This window comes from Osmerus mordax, chromosome 22, assembly GCF_038355195.1.
Source record: "Osmerus mordax isolate fOsmMor3 chromosome 22, fOsmMor3.pri, whole genome shotgun sequence".
Taxonomy (NCBI): Eukaryota; Metazoa; Chordata; class Actinopteri; order Osmeriformes; family Osmeridae; genus Osmerus; species Osmerus mordax.
Window position 1 is genome coordinate 5,589,054 of NC_090071.1, and position 25,379 is coordinate 5,614,432.

At 49.2% G+C, this 25,379-nt stretch overlaps 1 protein-coding gene across 4 annotated transcripts; it reads left to right on the forward strand.

Moving 5' to 3' along the window:
- The first annotated feature begins 150 nt into the window (after nt 1–150).
- On the forward strand, nt 151–25,379 carry LOC136965935 (R3H domain-containing protein 1). 4 transcript variants are annotated; one of them, XM_067260239.1, is made up of 26 exons: nt 151–258; nt 7,155–7,356; nt 8,412–8,622; nt 10,783–10,872; nt 12,615–12,747; nt 13,031–13,109; nt 13,235–13,294; nt 13,399–13,539; nt 13,709–13,817; nt 13,918–14,013; nt 14,231–14,256; nt 14,406–14,459; nt 14,954–15,177; nt 16,300–16,563; nt 17,049–17,188; nt 17,904–18,011; nt 18,540–18,779; nt 18,883–19,006; nt 20,586–20,749; nt 20,940–21,091; nt 21,743–21,846; nt 22,423–22,595; nt 22,703–22,835; nt 22,965–23,062; nt 23,250–23,334; nt 23,866–25,379. In XM_067260239.1, exons 3-26 carry the CDS (start codon nt 8,452–8,454, stop codon nt 24,198–24,200), a joined length of 3,303 nt encoding a protein of 1,100 aa, XP_067116340.1. In that variant the 5' UTR covers nt 151–258; nt 7,155–7,356; nt 8,412–8,451; the 3' UTR covers nt 24,201–25,379. The 4 variants fall into 4 exon arrangements, with proteins under 4 accessions (XP_067116340.1, XP_067116341.1, XP_067116342.1 ...); XM_067260240.1 differs by lacking the exon at nt 16,300–16,563 and having other exon boundaries at nt 20,937–21,091; XM_067260241.1 differs by lacking the exons at nt 16,300–16,563; nt 17,904–18,011 and having other exon boundaries at nt 20,937–21,091.

Here is a 25,379-nt window from a genome sequence, read left to right on the forward strand (position 1 = left end):
ACGAGTGTAAATCGTGATTACGTTAGCAACATAAACATTATTATATCAGACCGGACGCGGGAGCGCGCACACATGCTGAGAGTGAGTGCGGCATGGATTCGCTTTTAGGCATAACACCGGATATGCTGTCACTCTTTCTACTACTAGCTAGCTAAGCTACCCAGTCAGGTTGATTGTTAACGCTTGTTGCCGATTTCTACAGTGAGAAGTAGCTACAATACTTGTCCACCCACGTTCACTATTCTTCTGAAGCGATTGGTAAGGCAACATTAGCTTTTTTATCGTACCGCGTCATTGTCATTGATTAGGACGAAATGTAAATACCTTGGCAAATGGCATTATCTCCGAAGCTTATTAGGCTAGCTAGCTAGTAGCATAGCAATGAAGGCTAGCAATAGCTAACACTGTAATAGCTAACATGGTAATTCGTTTACGATGCCCGGGTCTCCTGGCAGTGCAGTGGGGTTGTCGATGTTTGAATTCTATGTACATAAAAACATCCTTGGCCGCACCGCCCTCGGCTTTACACAACTGACCATGATATCTTTCTGCTAAACGAGGAACTCTTACAACACATTGTCATTGACCATACTCCTGTTGGATAGCAAATGGCCCACGGTGTTGGTAGCTAACTACTGTAACTTAACTTAATGACTTACCGGTACCTTGCAAGACTAGCTATGTAATATTGTCAAGAAGCTAGCTAGCTTCTACTTGAGTCACTGTCAATCGTTTGCCAAAGGCCTTGGTACACAATGACAAGCTCTCTCCAGTACTAAGAAGCATATTACCAACCCTGCAAGGCCCTTACAACATTTTAGGGATCTAGCTTGCAGCATATGTTACAAAAGTAACACTACCTAACCAGCCAACTGTACAGTGCTTTACCATCTAACTAGCTAGCTAGCTACATTAGCTGCAAACAGATTGTGGTAGCTGTCCTACAGTGCCGGTAAAACGTCAGCATTGATTGTCTACGATACTGGAGATGGTATGTATACGCTGGCCTGTCCACTTCTTTATACGGGTGCTTGTTCATCAGAAGTACTAGTACCTGTTTGACAGAAGCTAGAAAAAGTTCGAGAACTATCGTCTGAATAAATACCTGTTTTTTGCGGTTGAAAAGTTTTAATAATGAATTGCATTCAGCAAGTGAAGTGCTTTCTTGCAACATTAGAGGGCTGTCTCAACATATAATGTAGCACGTCCCTTCATAATGTAGCACGTCCCTTCATAGCACTATGTTCTTCTAATCCATTCATGGCTGTTGCTTTGTGTGGCCAGACGATAAGATTCTCTCAGTGACCTCTGTCATCATCAACATGTTCGTGGGCTTTGCTGAAATGTGAAAGCCATCAAGAAAGGACAAGCTTGATGATTAAGTCCAGGCTTTCTAGACTGAGCCTATGTTGTCTTAACCTAACAGTTTCACTGACATTACTGTGCCTACTGTTGTGATGAGTGTGAGTTCCCTGTAGCTTTTAACAATCAATCCTGGTTGTCTCACCCTGCCATTAATAATGTTGATGCACGGCTTGACAGTTTGGTTTCAGAGCCAGAGGGTCTGTAATTAGGAGTGCACTGACACAACCCCTGATTTATGGTGGAATTAGGCGTGTAAATTCAGAATATTGAATAGCCTTTGTAATTTATTCTTTCAAAGTTTGTATAAATATGAAGGAAAAAAAAACTCAAGTTACTGTATGTGTGCGTATTCGGAGGGGACGGTTGTTTCCTCACTGATTTGCTACTCGGCTCCCCCCCCCCCCCACCCCCCAAAAAAAGAAAGTTCTGTCTTGTGCAGATTGCCTAACTAGGAATGCTCTACAGCTCAAAAGGAAGTGGCACACGATGCTGATGCCCTTCTGCAGCTAAAACAGACATCAGGTATTCAACATGACAGCACCACGCAAGCATGCCTTCCAATATGGGAGCATGGATGTTCTACCAGGTATCCTACTATGAAATGAAAAGGAAGGCTAGTGCACAGTAGGCCACTACTGTAACAGCACACCTTTTCCAGTGACAGATGTAGGACATTTGGAATTTAAGGAGTTATTAAGTATTGATAAGCTTGGAGATGCTGCAGTAGTCTGATTTCTCTAAAGTGAAGGCTTTAATAATTCAACGGTTTTCAGGGGAAATCAACATTTTTCATGAGAATGGGCATTCTTTATTTTCCCCACCTAAATGGTTATCATTTAAATAGTTTATTCCTCTTATTCTGTATCGCAAAGTCTTTATATTGTTTGTCTTTCATCGGATGCGCAGCAACAATAATGTGAGCATAACGAATGCCACAGAATTGGATCAGATCACTTGTCAGCGACTTGCTCTTGTTGCTAAGGGACAAGGAGACCCCCCCCCCCCCCCCACCACCACCACCACCACCAGCAGCTTGTCTATCATAGCTTTTGTTCTAAGGGCTCAGGGAGTGAACCGAATTAAACAATCAGAACAGCAGTCAACATTTGTCTGGATTATACTCATCCTCAGAAGTTGTCAACCTTATCTTGATTGAGCATATTTTCTTCCTATGCTTCTCTTAATTAAACTACTGTATCATGGTCATTTAGACTTGCTTTGTTACTGATTCATTCAGAGCGGCTTTACTAGTGCTATCGAATGGCACATTTGCGGTTGTTGTTGTCCGGTCTTGCCGAAAGACGGTGTGTGCCAACTGCAATGGCAAGGTGCACCATGAACAGCCTGTGTTCTCGGTGGCTGTCCCCTCCCATCGCGTTCCCACCTGGGCCATCAGAACTGGCTACATGAAGGCATCTCTCCAAACTCCACTGTTTTCCCTACATGCTGTCATTTTTCTCTTTTCCCTGTCCCCTCTGCATTTTCCATCTCTCCATTCCCCTTTCTGTCCCTCTCCACTCATTTTCCTCCTGTCTTCTCATTCATCCCCTCATTCTCCCGTTTTCTATCTATCCACCCTTTTCTTCTTCTGCCTCCCTCTCTTCTCCCATCCCATCGCCTCCTCTCCTCTCCACTAGTAGCGCACACTACGGCAGGGCAACAGAATGGTTAATGAAGAGCCCAATTTAGCCTGTGCTGTGCTGCAGGCTGCTGTGAGTGGCTGAGCTGGAGCTGACATCACAGAGGCCAGCTGTTGATTTGGCACTGTCTCTGAGGCTGGGGCCGAGTGGCTGGGTGATGGGCTCTGGCAGGTAGACCCCCACGACCCACACACGCTCACACACGCTCACACGCAAGCCTGCGAGAGGCTGCTGCCTGGGAGCTGGCTCCAAGCGGCTTCCCCCCCTTCAGCAAATGCTGCCTCCTGTACTATGGAAACTAAACCCGCCTCAACCAGTGGACATGATGAGGGCGAGTGTGTGGCAGGTAGGTCCCGTATAACAGCAAGGCAAGATTGGCGCTCTGCTATAGGTGAGGGAGTGGTGAGGTTGTCTGGGGTAATGGTAGAATGTAATGCCTCTGGTAAAATACTATTTCCATGTTCTATTACTTATACTTATACCTGTGTACAGAGAAAGACAGACTGCATTATCTCCTGTCTCTTTTGTCTATTTTCATCATTGACTTCTGTCTTATTTTGTGATCTTTTTCTTAGCTGACATTGTACAGTCGTGGATAACCTGTGTTACTACAAGGAGTGCTTTTTTTTTTTCGTTTTTTCCCCGGACAGCCAAACGTTATCTGACAGGCAATATATTTCTCATGCCATGGTAGTAATGGCTGTTTTTAATGAGGCAACGCAAGGTTGCCTGTGAGTGAACTGAAGCTGCGGCTCCGCTTCCTAGTGCTTTTCTGCCTGTCTCTCCATAAGTGCGCTCATTAGCATAGAAAAGCCATTAAGAAGCTTGCATTGTTTTTCGCCGGAGCTGGCCCGGCTCTCTCCGTCTTCACGTTTGTTGTGCAGGTGTGTTTATATGGTTTTAATGACTACTGACGCATCGCTATTATGCATGTATCGCACCTCACCGTAGATCATAACTAGCGGTGCTCTACTTCCCGCTTTTATAGTTTTTTAGGCTAATTGGACCCCTTCCTGAAAAATAGCATTCTGGGACAAGCGATTAATTCTTTCGTGGCTTTACTGTTAATTCGATTTGGTGTACATTGCAATAGGTTGTTGGGCGATAATAGTTTATACCTGAAATTAGTTCGATAGTCGTTGAAATGAAATGTTTGTGCTCAAGGGATTTAGGTCCAATTATCATCTCTGTCGACAGCCGCTCCTCATTTGCGATTACCAAACCCTGTTGAAAGATAAGGGATTATAAAGACAGTTAAGCGTAACATTGAAATCAATCATATTGATTACCGTACTCCTTGAGGACTGCTATTAAAGTCCCTACGAGTAGCAGTAATTAGTCTAAACCACAGATGCGTTAATCTAGCTCACTTGATGTCTGTCTGTTTGCCTCTACCATTGACTTTCACAATAAACGAATCATTCTAATGGTACAAATTAATGAGGATATCTCATTGATGTGTTCCTTGTGTGGACGTTGAAATCATATCATATGTGGATATACTTAATAATAGTAATTTAATAATAGTAATTTTAGTGGGGTGGATTCTAAATTGTATTGTGCCAATACAGATTGTAACTGTCAGTCTGTACAGTACATGTGTGATATGTTTTGTGTCATGTAATCAGCTTTTATAGGCAGAGCTGTGGTAGCCCATTAATACTATTCCTCTTGTGATACATTAACTAATTAACCTAAACCTGTATAATGACGTTTAAGTCTTTGCTGGTGTAGCACAACTTGTGGTGTGTGTGCTTGTGCGTGCAAGAGACAGCATACAAGCAGAGCTCATGACCCCCCTGCAGGCTCAGCCAACATAATGCATATCTGCATCGCTCTATCTCGGTTCTGGGGCTGTTGTGTTGAGCTCCATCCCACACACACACACAGGAGGAGCATCTGTGTGTGCGGTTCCCCTCTGGATGTCCCCCCGCCCTGCAGGCTGGGCTCTGTCTGTCGCCGTCACTCCAGATCTGCTCGGAACCCGCGCGCTCTCGCCGCAGATCTATTTGTTCTGTGGCTCTGCAGAACGGTTCTTCAACCAGCTCTCCTCAGCCCCTCGGCAAAGCGGGCGTGCTGTGTGGTGGGGGCGTAGGATGGAAAGGTCAACAAAGAAGGGAGAGGGGGGGGGGCTCGTTCTTGGCCCGGTGCATGAACGGCCTCTCGTTCACGGTGGTGGAGAAATTCCATATTCACTCCAACAGACATAATTGCTGTAGAGTGGTCCATTTACAGCAGGTATATGATTAGCGCCGCTGGCTCTGCGTCTGGCCTCCTTGACCTCCACTGTAGATTTTTCAGAATTCATTCCAGGCAAATGGAGAGACTCGTAAGTCTGTGTGTGTGTGTGTGTACATAGTACTTACCCACCTATGGGAATGTAGATAAAGGCAGTTTGAAGAGGGGCTTCTGACAGAGAACAATGCCTGAGGGAAGCTCTTTAAGGTTCATCCTCCCAGCACTCCTCTGAAATACAGATGAGATTCTGTTTTAGTGAAGGGAGACTAAAGGTTATCCTTGGGGGGGGTTAGTGTGTAAACGTCGTACCGTCTCCGCACATCGGTGCTTATGTATGCGAGGGTGTGCGTTTGTGCTTATGGTGGAACGGCTTGCTTGTCGACGTGCTTGCGTGCGTCTGGGCCATTAACATGCGCGAGGGCCACCTGCCCCTGTCACTGACTCCCTCTCCCCTGTGTCACCGACGCAGAGCTGACAGTGACACTTGGTGATCTCCTGAACCCTGCTGCCTCTTCCTGTCCTCTCTTAACCCTTGTGTTCTCTTCGGGTCATTCTGACCCATCAGTCGTTGTGACCCACCGTCGTACTGCAACAACTTTACCGCATACAAAAACAAAGTGAAGCATTTTCTTTTAACCGTTGGGCTGTCTCAGACCCCCCACATTGCAAAGGTTAAAAGAAAATTATTTTAATTTGTTTTTGTATTGGGTAAAATTGGGTTAACACAACGATGGTTCGTTATGAACCTTTGGGTCATGTGACCCGAAGGCAGCACGAGGGTTAAGCTCCCCTCCTGGAACCCCAGGGCCGGGCTCACAGTCACCGCAACACACTGCCACTGTGTGTTTAGCGTGATAGGCCATCAGTATGCAACTCTCTGCCAGTCTTCTGCAGCCTTCAGGAGGCTCACCAGGCACACCGTTCCACCCGTTTACGCTAGTCAGGGAGTCAGGTGGATGAGCGGTGAGCGAATCGGGCTAGTAATCCGAAGGTTGCCAGTTCGATTCCCGGTCATGCCAACTGACGTTGTGTCCTTGGGCAAGGCACTTCACCCTACTTGCCTCGGGGGAATGTCCCTGTACTTACTGTAAGTCGCTCTGGATAAGAGCGTCTGCTAAATGACTAAATGTAAATGTAATGTAGTCGCGTCAGTATTGAGAAACGACTGGAGCCCAATCTGCAGTAGTCTGAGAGCGTCCTATAGTCAGTCTTGACCTCAGACCTCGGGGTGGGTGGGTGGGGGGGGGAGATTATAAAGTAAAGCAGGAATCCACTTGACCTTTCTCTAGCATGCGGCTCCACGCCAGGGCGGTGTGTCGGACCGGGAGCCAGGACTGGCACCAGGTACTTGTGCCGTGGCGCTCTGCCCGGCCTCCAGAGCCAGCATGGAGATTAGAGGGGGAAGAGGGGAGGGAGCCAGCCTGGGCAAATATGCTCCTCTGTGGCCTAGCCATGAAGAATGGAGGAGCTCACTGTGCCCTGTCTGTTTTCCTAAGGCTGGTCTGTAGGGTGTTACTGGCTGCAGAGGACTTACGCAAATTGGTATTTCAGATATCATTGCGTATTCATTGAAAAATGCTGGCTGGTCTCCTTTTTATTCTTTTTTATAAATCTGTTGCTGCAGGCAGAATGCTTAATGCTTCGTTTTACATGGCTGGCATTGGCAGAGTTCACCGCTTTCATCCCATACATCCCATCTCTTGATTCTATTCATGCAGAATTTATACACACACACACACACACACACAGTTGTGATCTTTTGCCAGTCCATGTGGGGCAGCCTGTCAGAGACCTATGACCCTGTATCCTGAAGTAGCAGGTCTTGAAAGAGCATGCCCTTTGACCCTGCCCCTTCTCTCTCTCTCTCCCTCTTTCTCTCCGCCTGTGTCTCTCTCTCTCTCCCTGTGACAGGCCTCTGAGGGGAATGAGCAGCTTGGAGGGCAGCAGCAGCGTGGTCGTTGTTCAGGCCCGGCGATAGGGACATGGGACTCTTTCTCAGAGCTTGCGGCAGGCTCAGCACAAGTGACAACCCGGCGGACAGCTTCGAAAGGGACCCAGGGTTCAGCCCTCGCACCAGCGGGACGTCACCTCACCCACGGCCCAGCAGCACCAAGTACGTGTGGGGGCTCTCCCTGCCCTGAACTCCCCCCCCCCCCCCCCCTGCCGCCGCCGTCGAGAACGACAGCTATTCAAAGTCAGCAACTTGAACCCCGGGGCGTGCTGTGTTTGAGTGTCAGAATAGCTCCTCTGCTTAGCTGGAAGTCAGTTACCCAGACCAACAGAAAGGAGATCAGGATCTGGCATTGACACATTGGAAGGTTTCTCACCCACTGTCTGCGCTCCCAGATGACAATTTAATCTTGATCAAGTTCCACTCGGCGTACGGCCTTTCAGACTGCTCGCACATCATTCCCGCAGAAACAGGCATTCATTAGCCAAATAGATGTAATGGGGGTTGGAATATGGGAGGGGTGGTGGATGTATGAGGAGTTAATCAACACAAACGCATTCACACGGCTAGACGGTGGAGAGGGGTGGAGTATAAATCTGCTGAAAATGGTGGTTGGAGTTCTTTGACAGTCTGTCGCCGCGAAAGCCAACCACCATCTCTTTCTCCCCTCTCTCTCTCTCTCTCTTTCTCCCCTCTCTCTTTCTCCCCTCTCTTTCTTTCTCCCATCTCTTTCTCCCCTCTCTCTCTCTCTCTCTCTCTCTCTCTCTCTCTCTCTCTCTCTTTCTCCCATCTCTTTCTCCCATCTCTCTTTCTCGCTCTCTGCCTGGTGTGTGTCTCGCTGTGCTCAAGTGTCAACCAGTGAATCAGATGGGCTGTGCGCTAATTAACACATTAATCATAGCTCTCATGTACCAGATGTCTCCCCCCCCCTCCTTCTCCATGCTACTGCATAGAACCCACTGCATAATTAGTAGCAAGAACTGACGCCCCCGCCAGCCCTTTTGACATGGATAGGTCACCCTATTCCCTGATGATGGATACATTAAAACAATACACTGTGTATATATATTTAGCTTTTCCCTGCTTGCCGGTTCTCTGAACTGGCCATCTTTTCCTTTTAATTCAGTGTGTTTGCCATCCCTACTTTGCAGCCCTTTCCGGTGTCTCCAGCAGAGAAAAGTAGTGTGTTGTGTGTGTGTGTGTGTGGTGTCCTGCAGGTTCCCAGCGTTTGGTGGCGACTCCCAGTAAGCGTGTCTGATGAGGATGTCTGATACTGTTACTGGAAAGGGCCAGACGGACACCATGAGGGTGTCGGAGGCGGCGCAGACGGACGCCACGCCCGAGGCCGGCGTGAGCACGTCTGGGAGCCCGGAACACAACGGGCCAGACAGAGACGAGAGCCACCGCGACAACAAGAGGGAGGCGCAGGTAATGATGAGACCTTTTTAAGTTCAGCGGCCTTCACTTGATATCAAGTCAAGAGCACAGGCTGCAGTCATTAGGTCCCTCAGACGTCATTCAGTGTGCCATTATTATTATTTGTATTTTTTTGAGTTGGTGGGTATTAAGAGAGGGTCTTGTCAGTGTTATGAGGGCAGATTTGTTATTTTTTTGTTTACAAAGGAAAGTCTGACCTCAAAGGGCTTTGATTTGCTAATGAATATGAATCAATCCCACTGAAAACCGGCCATTGAAATCCTTTTTTAGGGATGAAAATAAAGGATCTTTTTGATGTTTAATAGATCATTGTCTAGCCGTGAGGAACTGGGGCTGTGTCTGGGAGGAGAGGTAATAATAATGCGACAGGCAGGCAGGCCGCAGGAGGGTATATATAGGAACCAGGCCAGGCCGGCCTGGTGGCTGGAGCCAGGCAGAAGGAAGCCAGATAATCTGGATCTCAAATCCTGGCTTATCTGCAAACTTCCTGTGTGTCACCCTGAGAGACGGAATGGGAGCAGAGCAGGGAGGCAGAGATAGAGGAGAGAGAGGGGGTTAGGAGAAGGAGGGGAGGCGAGGCTCTGTGACTTTGCCGCCATCTGCCTCTGGCACTTTCCCTGAGCGCGGCAGGTGCCTCGTGGCGCGCTTGTGCTGACTCCGGCGCTTTCTTATCTCCCTCACATTGTTCACTCCGCCCCTCTCCGCGTTGCTCAATTAGCTGGTCTAGTGGTGCGCTCAAAGTGCACGCGTTCCCCCCACAGATACATATTACCTACTGTCTGCCCCCCCCTGCGCCCCGCACCCCTCGTCGGTCACACGACCACTAAATGTGAACGTTCAATTTCAATTTTCTATTCTTGTTATCTGGCCCTGGGGCCCGGCAGGGATGTGTCCTTCGCTTGGTTTTTAGAGGGCAGGAGCAGGTGTCGCCAGGACCAAGTCCTCGAGTGTGCACACACAGAGCAGGGGAGAACGGCTGCTTCTAGTTCAGACAACAGCTCCTGTCAGCCCCCTCCCCTCCCTCCCTACCTCCCCTCCTCCCTCCTGCCAGCCTCTCTCAGGCTGCCACTGAGAGACCGTCTGTTTACACACACACACACACACACACACACACACACACACACCCACACACACATGAATGCATACATACACACAGACTGCACACACGACTGCTGGTGCATGAAGCACAGAGGCACTGAGCTGTCTCTCTCACACGCGCACACAGTCTCACTCCCGCTTGGCTTCTCCCCGCTCCGATCTTCACCTCAGAACACTCCTCTGCTCCTCTCGACAAGGAAACGGGGCACAGCGGGTGGGCCAAGCAGGCAGTTGTCAATTATTTCCTGTATTTCTTTCGTTAGTATTTTTTGCTGTGCATTGATAGCTCATGCACTTCGATTCGCACTGCTGAAAGAATATAAAGTTGTGGTGGCTCATTTTGATTTGGGGGGGGGGGGGGTTGTAATGGTTTGACATGCATCTATCCCAAAAACAAAATCTGTATTCATGTAACCTTTCCCTCCTGTGCTGGGGAGGAACACCTTTTCAAATCTTCTTTCTGTATTCTCCCTCTCTTCGGTCTGTTGTTTCCTCTGCTGCCCTCCCAGCAGCAGCAGCCCGCTCTGTCACCTGGGCAGGCCGGGAAGAGGTCAAAGGTACAGTTGAGACGCATGTAGAGATGCTTGTCTTTGCTTGGAGCCCGACCGGTTTTGCACCCACTTCTTTTTTTTTTTTCTTTTTTTTTTTTTTCTGCAATTTTCTGTCAGCTAAGATGAATCAGCCTCATCATTTTCGAGGAGATCCTAGATTTTGCCTGCTCTTAAAATAACTGATCTATTTGGCAATCCCCCCCCCCCCCCCCCCCACACACTGCACTCTTTGTAGGCAGCATGGTTGTCATGACATTCGAGAGAGAACAAATGAGTTGAGCCGCCGAATGGAACGACACGCGACCCCGCTGACCATGTGGTCTGGGGAAACGTACCCATGTCTCATGCACACGGTGTCTGCTCCCCGGCCTTGCTGTGTCCACCCCGTGGTTTGTGTTTGGACTTGTCACCGTTGTGTGTGCGTGTGTGTGTGTGTGTGTTGGAAGCTTCTCAGTCAAATCAGGAATACCTTTAACTCCCATGCGTCTTCGCCCTCCCCCAGTCCAATACAAAGTTAAAGTTAGTGCGGAGCCTGGCTGTTTGTGAAGAGTCTTCTCCTCCTCCCGTTACCCAACTGCCTGCAGAACCTCAGGTAAATGGGATATGAAGTCCCCTCGCTCACATTTGGTGTCATAGGGAAACGTCTGAATGTAAACAAGGCAGTGTATGTACACAGGGGAACTTTATCTAATCTTTATGTACTGGGCCAGTTTAATGTAGCGGCCGAGCTCGATCAGCGTGGGCGGTCTGAGGAAGCAGATAGGAGTTATGTGATGTCGTCCGTGCGAATGCCAAATGTTCCTCCGCTCAGCGCTGCAGCGCGACGCCAGCGCTATCTCGTTGCGGAGATGGTACGTGGACACCAGCCGCAGGACCGCTGCAGTGTAGCGAGATCAGGAACCCTGGCTCTCTACACGCCTTGTCAAAACCAAGTAGCGACTGTACCAACCCCCCCCCCATTACCTCTGGCTCCTGTTGCTGCTGTCACAGTGCTGGTTCTCTTCTGGCCCACGGCTCCATGCAGCCACCACTAAACCTTACCACCTTCCACTACCGTTTCCCCCACCACCGCGGGAGTGAGTGTGTGTGTATAGTATTACTGTGTGGTATTACTCACATCAATCATCTCTGGGAAATACAATTTTCACATGTCAGCGACAGAGGGTATGTGGATTGGTATAATTGAATACCCGCTCCACAGATATTTCCCTCAGCTAGGATGTTTCCACCTGTTCCTTTGAGACAAGGTTTCTCAGAGAGGAAAATGGCATTTCTTCGAGCAAAATGTTTGTATTATGCCTCTAATCGAATTTCCCTTCACCCTCAACAAAAAAAAATCGGTATTCAATGCATATTTTATGGTCTATTTCATAAAATACAAATATCTCTTTTGATGTGACGGTAAATCCAATGAAAGAGATACTTGAGAACCTTGTTGGTGTTGAAGGGAAACAGTTCTTTAATCAGCGCCATGTCCTTGACTAGTAAGTGAGCTTGCACCTGTCTCAGTAAGGCCTAGTCCTCATGTCGACAAGCTCAGTTCTAACTCCCAACACCAGGTGCTGCATCGAAACAACCTGTGTTCCTCTGACCACTCAGCTGCCATTTTGTTCTAACAACAGTAAAGCAGATCAGATCTTCAGCTGTGCGAGTGACATTCAGGGTTAAAGATGAGGCGGTGGAGAGAGGGGTCGAATCAATCCTTCATTGGCCACTCAGGAAACCAGTTTCAAGGTTTTGTTGTGGTGCAGATGGACAAGAATGAAAGGAAAAGTCTACTGGAGTTGAATGATGTCAATCAAGGTTTTGGAGATTTTACAGATGCTAAATTAGAGGAATAAAATGGAGGAGTAGGCCAATATAAAAATGAAGGGAACATCTCACAGAATAATTGTTTAATTTAGCAACAAAAAAAAACATTGTTATTGTCATAAGAATAATAAGACTATTATTTGATCATCCTCCAAACAGTATTATTTTTTTTTAAGTGCCAAATCAACAAGGTTAATCCTTACATTAATTGGCAAGGCGATTATGTATAAAGGCTTATCACAGCAGACGGTGTGAGGTTTTCCTAAATTCTCATTTAAACAAATTTTCCGTAATAACCCAGCCAGCTTAACTAGAGATGTGCTCATATACAGGGTGTCCTTGTTTGCTGAGTAGAACACTTTAGAAACCAATTTTTAATTAACTTCCCACCGAGGGAAAGGGAGAGAGATTGCCGAGAATTAAATGCAAATTTCCAAAATGTCTATTATTAATGACTGTCTGAAGTCCTCTTTAACCGTGCACAATAACGTTAACCCCCCCCCCCCTCCCTTCTGTCTCCAGGATAGAATTCATATTAAAATCTCACAGTCGTTTGAAAAAGAGGAACTGTCTGCCAAGGATGAAGAAGAGAAGGAGAAGAGCTGCTACAAGGTTGAGAAGCCAGAGAAAACGCCTCGGAAAATGCTGTCAAGAGGTGTGCGCGTGTGTGTGTGTGGGGGGGAAGGACAGTTGGACTTTAAGTAAGGGGAAATAACAACCTTGACTTCAGACAAAATAATCCTTTGCAAACACAGCATGTAGCTATGAGAGACCACCAGACTGACATCGCAGAAGCGCCTAGAGCTAGCTAATAAACTGGGTTCCCAAGAGAAGAAACGTCTAAAAGCTTTCAGGGAAAAATCTTGTTAAAGCACTGTTCAAACACACACACACTCTCATTGTTGTAGTTCTGAAATAAGTTTTGCCTTATGTTTTAGATTCCAGTCAAGACTATACAGACTCCACTGGCATAGACCTCCATGAGTTCCTTGTCAATACATTGAAGAACAACCCTAGGTATGTGAACTCCGTGACTATTATGGCAAAATCTCTTGAATTATTTGACTTGCATTGTGATTAATGGCAATTTTATTTAGATTGAGCAATGTCAATTAATACCTTTTTAACCATTTATGTTGCAGAGACAGAATGATGCTGTTGAAGTTGGAACAAGACATTCTGGATTTTATCAACAACAACGAGTAAGTGAAAAAATGTAAACACATCTAGTAAAATTAAAATTCATTCTGTTGACGTTTGTTTACATACCAGAGCCTCATATAGACCAACCTTCTGTTTGTTCCAGAAGCCAGAAGAGGAAGTTTCCTCCCATGACATCGTACCACAGAATGCTCTTACACAGAGTCGCTGCATACTTTGGGATGGATCACAATGTGGATCCAACAGGGAAATCGGTCATCATTAACAAAACTAGCAATACAAGAATGTAAGTCCTTTTGTAATTGGTTTTAGATTTTATGAATTGAAAACGGCTAACAAGCTGGAGTACACAGTAGTACATATTTAATATGTAAAAATAGCTGAATGTTCAGAAAACCATTTTATTTGTCAAAAGAATGTCGCGAAACAACAACAGTACAAATCCTCTCCTTCAGACCGGATCAGAAATTCTCCGAACACATTAAAGACGACAAAAGCGAGGACTTTCAGAAGCGCTACATTCTGAAGAGAGACAACTCCAGCTTTGATCGGGAGGACAGCATGGTAGGTGTTTTTCTGCGCCGCCACTCTCGGTGACATGTTTGTGAAAGCGTGACAATCTGGTGCCGCAGCCACAGCTGCTAAGTTGTGCATGTCCTTGCAGATACGAATGCGCCTGAAAGACGACAGGAGAAGCAAATCTATTGAGGAGAGAGAGGAGGAGTACCAAAGAGCCAGAGATAGGATATTTGCACAAGATGTGAGAATTTGGGGGAAAATGGTGTACCACCTAATAGTAAAACCAGTTGTGAATACCAGGAATACTGTATATTATTTTTGTGTACTTGATCAAGATTTACGGTAGAGTGATATGACACCTAATTATCATGTACTGTCATGATCTTCCATTAAAAGATGTATGTTAAGTGAGCATCATCATAATCAAGTTGTCTTCTTTTTTTTCCTCTCTCCTTCAGGGTGATCATTTTCATCTAGACAGACGGTAAGTGTTTCAGTCAGATCAAGATGTGTGATGTGTTTCCATCTACTGCAACGGGGATAGTTTTTGATGAATGAATGGTTACATTCCCATAACCCTCTAGCTAGCTAACCTGTTCTACTTTCTTTTTTTTTTTTACCCTGTCCACCCAGAATGCATGAAGAAGAGGCTTGCATCAGCACGCAACAGAGGCGGCAGATCTTCAGGTACGTCCCAGGAGAGAGAGAGAGAGAGAGAGAGAGAGACAGAGAGAGAGCACAGCACCTGAGCCCAGACCGCTTCAGAAGACATACGTCCCAGGAGAGAGAGAGAGAGAGAGAGAGAGAGAGAGAGAGAGAGAGAGAGAGAGAGGAGAGAGAGAGAGAGAGAGAGAGAGAGAGAGAGAGAGGAGAGAGAGAGAGAGACAGAGACAGAGACAGAGACAGAGACAGAGACAGAGACAGAGACAGAGACAGAGACAGAGACAGAGACAGAGACAGAGACAGAGACAGAGACAGAGACAGAGACAGAGACAGAGAGAGAGACAGAGAGAGAGACAGAGAGAGAGACAGAGAGAGAGACAGAGAGAGAGACAGAGAGAGAGACAGAGAGAGAGACAGAGAGAGAGCACAGCACCTGAGCCCAGACCGCTTCAGAAGACACTGGATCCTGTTGATCCATTTAACCAAACCCCCCCTCCTCCTCCTCCCTCCCCCCCCAGACTGAGAGACGGCCGCTCGGCCAACAGCCGCCAGAGCAGCTCGGAGAACGAGCCCAAGTACTCGGACCCGCGGCCCTGGAGCAGCACGGACTCTGACAGCTCCAACCGTAACCTGCGTCCGGCCATGACCAAGGCCAGCAGCTTCAGCGGCATCTCGGTTCTGATCCGCGGGGACAGCACGGCCAGCAGCAAGAGCACCGGCACCGGGCGCCTCTCCAAGACAGGTGAGTGCAGAAGCCCGTCACGCACACATGGTGTGCCGTATCCACGCTAACCCACCCCCCATCCTGCCCCTCTTGTCAAATATGCTTTGTAAAGACACCACAGTGAAGAATTCTCAAAAAGAATAGTACAGAAAGAACAGTTCTGTACGTCCTTCAACAGAAACGTTTCTCTCTGACAAAGACTGCATCTCTCATTTCCTTACTAGTTCTTAGAGCCGCTGGGCTAACTTTTGCTCCGCTGAACTACAGAGGTTCCTCCCAGATGAGATGGTGGTTGAAATGGTTTCCTCACTGTGTGGTTGTGAGCAGCGTCCTGGTAAAAATGGAGATGGATGACAGACAGGAGACCAATTTTCTCTCGGCTTTCAATCCACTTTAGTTTTTTATTCTTTTGCTTTCTGCCTTCACTATCATGCGAAGGATTTTATATCGTGGTTTTTTTTTTGGGGGGGGGGGGGGGGGGGGGGGTGCAATACCATTTTCACAGCGCACTGCACCCGGCTTCTTTTTTTATTGTTGCTTGGGTTGTTTTGAAGTTGTTTACGACGAGGATAGGCACCATCACTTTGCACAGCAGAGTGTGTGCTGCAATGGAAGACATCTTGTGCCTCTTAGTTCTGTCATGTGCTCATCTCTCCATGAAACCCATCATTCAGGGTTGAAACGCCCCTTCAAAAGCACCCTGCATGCACCAGCACACAACGGTGCTCGAGCTTCTTTGTATCCATCTTTTAAAGACGATAGATTGTATCGTCATTACAAGTCTGAATTAATTGGTTTTGGTTGTTTGATTTCCCCATTCCTGGTACGTTTGATGTCCGACATCAGAGCAGAGTTTAGGGGAGATCCAGGAAATCATCTTTAGCAGTGCGCTGCAGGAACGGAAATCTATGACACACTCATACACTTGGATAATTAACACACTAACTGCATGTTCCTAGGCCTGCAAGTCTGTGGAAGATGTGTAGCAAATCCATTCTATTCTTGCTGTTCATGCTTCCATATCCGTCCCTGCCCACACACCCTGCCTGGATGTGCCCCCCCCCCCCTGTAGAAGCCTTCTAAGCATGCTAACCTCTTGTGTCTGTAGGTAAAGCTCTTCTCGTTGCTCCCTGTTTACAGGTTCAGAATCTTCCGGTAGTGTAGGTTCCTCGACAAGCTCGCTCTCTCGTCCACAACTGCCCCCGCCTACCCCAGCTCTAACCCAAGCTGGCCCCGGCGCTCCCGTCCCCTACCCCACCGCCGGCAGTAGTTGCCCCAGGCAGTACGAGGGGGGCAGGGGGGCCCAGGCCCCGGCGCCGGCCACTGCTAACGCTAGCTACTATTTGCTTCCGCTGGAAGCTGCAGGGATACCGCCTGGCAGTATTCTGGTCAACCCACACACAGGTTGGTACCATGTAACCAGGCTTCCTCCCATCTCACTGAGCTGGTCCCACTTGAGGCCAGGGCAGCCTCTCTGTGTGGTGCTGTGCGTGTTTGGTTGTATGGTGTCATGTTTTGCATTTGGTTCAACATGTACCAGTTTATTTTGTTGTTGTTTTTTTTTTTTTTGGTGGGGGGGGGGGATACGATTTCATCCCATTTATGTATTTTTCCCAGATGTATGCATTATAAAACTAACACTACTCATTCATCTTGTACTTACTGCCTGCTTATTCCGGTTAGTTCCACAGCATGTAATGAGGAAGCATTGTGTGTAGTCATTCAGCATCTCCACTTTCAAAGGTTTGGAGTTCATAAATATTGAGCTCTTTGCTTATCGCGTGATGTTAGTAAACCTTTTGAAATGGGAAATATTATGAGGATTGTTCAGCAGGATGTATTGATGCATTTCTGGATCCATCTCAACTAGTGTGTGTCCTGTTGTGTAGGCCAGCCCTTTGTGAACCCAGATGGCAGCCCCGTGGTGTACAACCCCTCCAGCAGCAGCTCCCAGCAGGCCAGGACCCACCAGCCCCCTCCTCCAGCCCCCGCTGCCCTCCACCCTCCAGCCAACCACCTCCTCTCCCAGGTCAGTTTGGTGGGCGTCTGCTCGCCCCCCAACACCCCACACACCCCCAACCCCCCCCCCCACCCGCCTTCTGGATGCTTCGCTGCCTCCGACATCATCAACACAGTCCGTTTCTTCCCAACGACTCTCAGCAGGGTGGAATAGGGCCGGCTGCTTTTAATAAGGCCTTCCAGGACAGAGGCGCTCTCGCTGCGATCCACCGCAGTAGAAGAAGCGTACGAGTCACAACCAGTCAGTTAGGGCTGCCTTTGGCCTGAGACGGCACGGAGGGAAGGAAGCGAGCGGGCCAGTTCCAACACTGATGCTATCTGACAAGGCCTCTAAGTGCTCGCGATGCACGCACGTTGTTGCCTCTTCGACCGAGTCATTTCTGCATGAACCCACCTCTGCCGTCCCTGTCCGGACTTGCCGATAGTAGCCTTTCCTCGAAGTAGAAACGCCTTTCAGCCTTTTTCTGTAGCCTCTGACATCACATTCCTCCCAGAAGCATGGCCATTGTATCCTACAGCAGGGCGATGTGTAGAGCATTCATCGTTAGCACATTACTCATCGGGTGAATATGGTGACGGTTGTTCCAATGGTGTGGTAATGATGAGCGAGTGCGTGTGTGTGTGTCGATCGGGCGTTTACCCCTCCCATCGTTTTAACCTCTGCCTTCTCTCACCGAGTCTTCCTTCTCCTGTCTGTCTGTTCCTGTGTCCTGTTCCTCCACCAGCCGCCTCGCTCCTTCCAGCCCTCGGCTCAGCCTCTCCAGTACTCAACCATCTCTTACCCTCCTCCTCCTCAGTACCTGCCTGTCAACCCTAACCAACAATACACTGTGGTACCTATCCTCCTTCTCTTCTCTCTCCCCATCCATGTCCCTAGGCGTCCCGAGCACCTTGTTGAATGCTAACATAGTGTCCTGCTGTGTGGTGACCCTTTATCTAAGGAGTTGGCAGACAAACACACACTGCCACATGTAGACATGAGCCCTTATAGGGGTTTTCTGTGTCGAGTTGGTGCGTGTACACCAAGTTTACATTTGAAGCGATATGGAGGTCCCCCCCCCCCCCCCACCAACCACCCATTTGGATCATGCTTTCTGATGACCTCTTTTCTGACCTCATTTTTTTTTTTTTCTCTCAAACCAAAGATATCCCTCTATGACTAATTAAAGTAGTGGAAACTGCTTTGAATAATTGATCCCACCAGATGCTGAGGGCTAAATAATCCACGAGTAAAAACGCTTCTGACAGAACGGCTTTTCTTAGATGATCGAAACCCGTGTTTTTTTTTCGGGGTGATCCAGTTGGCAGCCTGGTCTTCCTGGCTTCCGCCATGAACCGTGTGTGTGTGTGTCCTTGTGCAGCAACAGGACGGGCTGGGGGCCCAGTTCAGCCACATGAGCCTGGTGCGCCAGGCGTCCGGCGAGGCCCCCGACCCCCACACCGCCATGTACCCCACCCAGGTGGTCCTCCAGGCACCCCAACAGCAGGCCGGCTTCATGTTGGGCCCCCCCGGCCAGGCCCAGGCCTACCCCACCCCCGGCCATCCTATGAGCCAGCCAGTCATGCAGCAGCAGACCTATATCCAGCAGCCTGTTCAGCAGGTAGGTCAAACATCTCCTGGTCTAGTGTTGCCCTAGTTATGTTTTGAGACGTGTACAGTCCAGTCTTAACAGCACTGACCCTCTATCTCTCTCTCTCTGTCAGATGACTACGTGTTACTGTGCCCCTGCTCAGTACTCGCACTCCAACCAGCACTATCGTCCTGTCACCCCAGTGCACTACAACAACCCCCAGAGCCAGCCTCAGCCCCTGCCCCCCCAGCCAACAGGTAATCACACACACAAGCACGGCCTCGACTTTCACTCGCCCATATGGTACCAGGCAGTCCTTTTTATGATTTTACAGCTCCAGCTTCAGACTGTCTCTCCTCATCAATCTGGTGTGGCCGGAACAGCAGCTAATCTCTCTCTCTCTCTCGTACACCCTCTCTTTTACCACCTCATCTGTTTCACCCCCCCCCCCCCCCCCCCCCAATCATGTTTGTCTTTATGAGCTGAGCTCTCTCCCAGGCACTCGCCCCCGCTCTCATTCCGTATTCAGTTTTTCCCTCTGCACCGCGGGGGACAGGGTAGTTAGCGCCAGCTCACATCTTTTTACTGGCTGCCAAACCGTTCCATCAGCCGTCCGCTCCCAAATCAGGAGCCTCCCCCGGCCGGGGAGCGAGGACAAGGCGCGGGAGGACAAATGAGGCTGTTTACTCTCTGCAGCACGCGGGCTCTCCCGCCGCCATTCCCCAGCCAATCACACGGCAGCTAATAGCCGTTTCCACCGGCTTGCATCATCAAGTTTGCCACTGCCGGGGGATGTAGTTTGGTAAAACAGTGGGCTACCTGGCCGTGATCAAATGGAACGCTTCAAATAAAGGTGTACCAACTTAATGGAAGTGTGAGGATTGAGTGAACAAATTGTGCAATAAAGTCTTCAGATGTATTGGTCATAATTGGGCACGGGGCTGGGCTGGTGCTGCAGGGATGGGAATCTGAATCCAGATGAAAGGAACGGAAGCAACGAAAGCCGAACCGGCGAGGTGGAACCGGCGAGGTGGAACCAGAGAGGCGGAACCAGAGAGGCAGAACCCGGGGCCGGGACGCTGTCTGAGAGGCCTATGATTCTCACAGTGAACCGGTCTCTTTTTCAGCCCCTCACTCCTCTGCTTCAGGTGTCTTTGGCATCATCCAGGGTTCCTCTTTTGGCCTCGGTGGTCCTGCGGAGTCGGAGGTGTCCCAATATGCAGCGTCTCCTTCATGTACGCTTCTTTTATAAAACCAAAACCTCCTTCACTGCTCTCTGTCAGGATGGTGTGAGGTTGATATAATAGCCATTTCATGCATGGTTTGCAAGTGGAGGCGGATGGCTGATGGTAAAAATAGCCAGCCCTGTAGCCTTTCTCTCTCTCTCTCACTGGCACCCTTCATTGCCTCGTCCCACTTTCTCCTCATTGACATGAAGGATTCCGCCACCTTTCCAAAAGGACGTCTCTCCTTCGTCAGGATGACTGTCTCAGGAGGGGTCCACCCCCGCCCCCTGCCTCGCCCCCACCCCCTGCCTCACCTTGACATTTACTCAGCGCGCCACACAAGCCTCCCACATCCCAGTTCTAGCCATTCAGCACGGTGGAAACCTCAGTCATCTCATGACTTGCATCAATCCATTCACTTACTTCAAAGCCCGACTATTTTTGCTCGGATATAAACATATTCCCAGCGACCTCTGATCCCGTCCTTCCATGCATATTCATAGTGGACAATAGTATCTTTGTTTGGCCTCCTTCTTTTGTGTGCTTTGTTTGTCGACAGAGCGAGTGGTCACGGCAAGTGTGCTTCTCTCTCTCTCGTTCTCTCCTTCAGCTTATCAGACCGTGATGCCAAACCCGCCCCAGACCTACCAGAGTGTCATGGGGCTGCAACAAGCAGCCAATCCCAATCTCGTGGGAGGCCAGCAGCAGCACAGCATTATGGGAAACCAGATGCAAGGCATGATGGTCCAGTATCCTTCAATGCCTTCTTATCAGGTAACACACACGCACACACACACACTTTAGTATGGTCATGTGAGCATATTTTTCCCTTCCGGAGATTGATTAACCCAAACCCCCAAAATTTGAAAAAGGGGTGAATTCCCACCCACCTTAGTTACTATTTGTTTTGTTGTGACAATTCAAGTCAGAGATCCCAAGTGTGGTGTTGCGGTGTGCCCAGCAGGTGTCCATGCCCCAGGGATCCCCCAGCATGCCCCAGCAGGCGTACCCTCAGCCCATGGTGCTCTCCAGCCACTCCAGCCAGGGCCCCGTGCCCATGACCAGCATGCAGGTCTACTACAGCATGATGCCACCCAATCAGCCTGGCACCGTGAGGTACGAAGCACAAAACATCCACTGTGTGTGCGTGTGCGTGCGTGCGTGTGTGTGTGTGCGCGCGCGCGCGCGTGTGCATCGCTCTGCGGGCCAGGAACCTCTACAGCTTCAACTCCCTGTTCGCTGTTCAACTGTGAAACTCCAGCCCGTCTTCATCTCCAGCATTAGTTTCAAGTGTCGAAAGGTCTGTAATTATCTCTGATTAATAGTGCCAGTCCTGGGAAAACAAACATGTAATTAATTTCCTCCTCCGGCAAGCACAGGGCACAGGCCCTGAACCAATCAGAGACCAGGCCGAGGGATTAGAGCTGCAGAGAGGAGGGGGCTGAAGAGAAGCGGGAGGGTCACACTCCCCACCCCCCCACCCCCCCCCACCCCCCTTCACACAAGCAAAAAACCTCCTTTGTTAGTGGGGCAGCCTTCAAGATGATATATATCCTATGTGCTTGGTAGGCTGCAGCCTGTCTTCATATAACAATCTGCAGTCCCAGGTCGCTGCAGTCCCAGGTCGCTTCCACCAGCTTCTCCTTTCATCCATCGCTGTAGAGGGGCAGGCTGCTGCAGGGGTGCACCCCAACCAGCCTGCAAGCCTGGTAATGGCTCATTGTATCCCTAGGCAGCCTAGATGACTGTGTGTGTGTGTTTCCACAGTTCGACGGTGGGCTTCTTACCCCCTCCAGGGTCGGAGCAGATGCAGTTTCCTCGGGCGTCGTCTCCGTGCGGATCCCAGCAGCACCCAGGACAGCAGTGTTCAGGTGAGAGCACGCACAGTCACCTTCAAATCCCTGTGGATTTTAAAACGACTTTCTCGGTAGAGATGTTTTTTTGCTTTAGTTTTTGGCCAAGTGCGAAGTGTGTGTGTAGCCAGCCGCCCCCTAAAAGCAGTTCTGCACTGTTCTCTATTCCCCTTGAGATGGCGCCTCCTGCCCACGTTTCCACCTTCTATTATCCTCATATTATAATTACCAAAGGGTCGTCCTTTTCAGCTGGACGGTGATGAGCTGAGGGGGAAAGTCGGCAGGCGCTTTCAGCTTCCAGTAAACGCGTTTCATTGGCTACTTTTGGGGTGCTCAGAAATAATGGCTGCCGATAAACTCATTGTCCTTGTAACTGTATCAAGGCAGCTTAATCATTCCTAAGTCAACACGGTCGCTGCGTAAATGTTTTGTCCAATAACCCCTGCCGAGCACCTCATCTGAGCAAGGCCTTTAAGCAAACAGTACTTAATTTGAAAGTCATTACTCACAGCTCCGTGTAATGGCTGAGAACACGTGCATGGGTAGGATATAGTCAGAGGGAATAATCTCCCCCCCTCCCCCCCTGGCTTCTAGGTATGCACCCGCCCCCACACGGCAGCGGGATGGTGATGATGCAACTGGCTCTCCCCCCCAACCACCAGCCGCGAGCCCACTCCCCCCCCCAGTGGAAACACAACAAATACTACAGCCTGGACCACCAGCGCAGCCAGAGGTCCATGGAGATCACCCCCCCAGACAACTCCCAGGTACCTGACACCTGCCTCCTCCCCCCCACAGAGTGCTGACCCCGTGTCAGCGTGGTGGTGGTCATGCCCCCCCCCCCCCTGACCCTCCTTCTCCTGCATGTGTGTAGAACAGCCCCGCCTCCTCCCCGGCCCCGCCCCCCACCTCGGCGCACCTCACCTCCATGAAGAACCCTCGTGCCAGCATGGCGCCCATCCCCATCATGACGCATCACTTCCCCAGACATTTCGGCCCCGGACAAGGTGAGGACCGCCCCTGACGGGTGCATGTAGTTCACGTTCCCAGCCCGCTTAAGGTAAAGGTTCAAGTTCTTTGAAGGAAGTGTGGCGTGACTGGTTCTTTGTCTCGTCACGTCTCCTCCGAGCGCCCAGGTGATGCCAGGTTCCCCCTTTTGGGTCAGCCCCTCCAGTACAACCCCTCCATCCGCCCCCCTCTGCTGCACGGCACACACATGTTCCCCGGACACCAGGTTGGTAACCAGGACACACACTATGACGCAATGCTTTTATCTGTTTGGACATTGACGCTCATTAGCCTTGGCTTCCTCCATCGCATGAACTGAGTATATTCCCACCCCCTGTATGGACCCTTATTGCTCAATGTCCCCCCAAACAGCCCAGTCAACAAATCTGAAGTACCCCTCTTATCTCCCGCAGGGCCCCATGGGAGTCCGGCATGGGGGCCGAGGGAGGAAGCCGACCAGGAAATCTCTGTCTACAGATCTCAGTGTAGGTGAACCAGGTAATAGAGAGGGATCTCACTCTAGGCTAGAAGGTCTCTCTTGACAGTGATGTAATGGTTTCACTCCCAGCTTCTGCTTACTCCAACAGAACTGTCTCTATATCAAATCAGACTTGGAACAATTACCACTAAAATGTATAGGGAGATTTAAGGTATATTGTATTTTGCTGCAATTCTTACATTTGTTGGGGCAGAGATATTGGTACAGCATCCATTTATTCCCTTTTTTGTCGGGGGGACTGGGAGAATGTGCTTGCTGTGCACTGAAGGTGCTGTGAGGGGGTGGGTGTTTGTAAATGTAAGCAGAATAATTTCTCAGACAAGGCAGATTTCACACCTGGCAAATGAAACCACAGCACCTAAAGTAGGCACCAAAAATGTGCTGATTTTGTCTAGGGATGAGATTCTTTTCTGTAATTTTGTATGAGCCCTTGTCAGTTTTCTACTTTTAAGTTATTGTTTGTCAATGAATATTCCCAGTGTCTTCTTTGCCGTCCTGTTGAAGACATGCCCGTCTCTCTCCCTGCTCAGTAAACGGTCGAGTCCTGGAGGTGACGGACCTGCCGGAGGGAATGAGCCGCAACGAGGCGCACTGCCTCCTGGGGGAGCTGAGCAAAGGGGGGGCCATGATCAAGTGGCTGTCTGAGGGTCAGCCGGGGCCTGGGCGTGGGCCGGGCACCAACGGGGACAGGGACACTGAGAGCAGCGACCTGGCCTCCACCTACACCATCCTGGCCACGTTCCCCTCCAGACACGCGGCGCAGAGCGCCCTGCTGCGCCACGCCAGCCCCCTCACCACCTTCAAACTCCGAACTAGCAAGAAACACGAGGAGACCGCCGACCTGGAGAGGGCGAGCTCTCAGTAGCAGCGTGCCAAACGGGGGGTGGGGAGGTGGAGGAAGGGGGCTCCTGTGCCTAAACCCCCCCCTCCTCCCCACCCCTCAACACCCCCCCTCCTTTCCTGCCACTTGATGCCCCCCTCCTGCTTCTGCCAGCATCATCCCACCCTCCACTCTACCCCACCAACACCACCACCCACCTCTCACGACACTAGCGTTGGCGTCACAGGTTTTCACGGGTTCTAGAAGCTTTGAGAATGTGTTGTTTTTTGTACCGACCCCTACTTTTGGAGAATGAACATGTAAAAAAAAATAAGCACCGGCCAGTACCAATGTTTGAGAGAAAAAAACGATAGAAAAACATTAATCAATATCAAATTGGCTTGAGAACATTAATGGATTGGGGTTAGCATGTTTCTAACTTTTGTTTTTGGTTTGGTTATAATTTTGCTAAAACTGCTCATTCTCGAACACGCACTCTTTCGGGTAAGTACTCCTCACTTCTGGTCGGATCCGGCTTGGTTTCTGACTCAATTTGTTACACAAATGTTCCATTTCCATCAGCAACGCACCGTTCAATAAAAGTATGTGTTAGGTCTCAAGGTGGGACGTGGCTGGGTCAGCCCTTCTCCTTCCACAAGGGTGCCGTGGAAACACGACATCAGAATCTCTCCCTCGGTCAGCTACAGAATGTTTTAGTCATTGTTTTTTGTGCCTTCTCACAACTTGGGTTCTGCTGTCTCCAACAAGCCTGAAAACATCCAATGCCAATTGTAAATTGTGGACTACTCCCAAGGTGAATCCTAGTTGTGCTAAGTTAAGTTATTCAGTCACCTTTTTACACCTTGAATGTTATCTTTGCACTGGCACGAGGAGAAGGCGTTGGTTTGATTGTGTTTTTGATTTTTGATTTGGTTTTAGGATAAAATACAGCATATCATAACAGAATTATTATGATAATTCATCACATTGTGACAATTCTGTCCTCAGAACTACACACCGTTTTGTTGAAACACCCAATTCCTACGATTTTGAATTGAAATGTTTATGCATCATTAGGGTCCCTGGAAAAATGTGTGCACGTTGATTTACACAGCAAGTCCACCCTCCCCCATCAGATTTATTTATGTGTGGATTCATGAGAGATGTACAGTGTTGGCTGGTGCGAGTTGTTTTTATTTCTGTTTGAAACCAATAAATGTTTAC

What these genes read in the sequence shown, in the direction of transcription:
- LOC136965935 (XM_067260239.1), top strand. Translation starts at nt 8,452, where the DNA reads ATGAGGATGTCTGATACTGTTACTGGAAAGGGCCAGACGGACACCATG. An exon ending in AATCAGCCTGGCACCGTGAG is followed by an intron (nt 21,092 to 21,742) that starts GTACGAAGCACA and finishes GTGTTTCCACAG; the next exon opens with TTCGACGGTGGGCTTCTTAC. An exon ending in ACATGTTCCCCGGACACCAG is followed by an intron (nt 23,063 to 23,249) that starts GTTGGTAACCAG and finishes TATCTCCCGCAG; the next exon opens with GGCCCCATGGGAGTCCGGCA.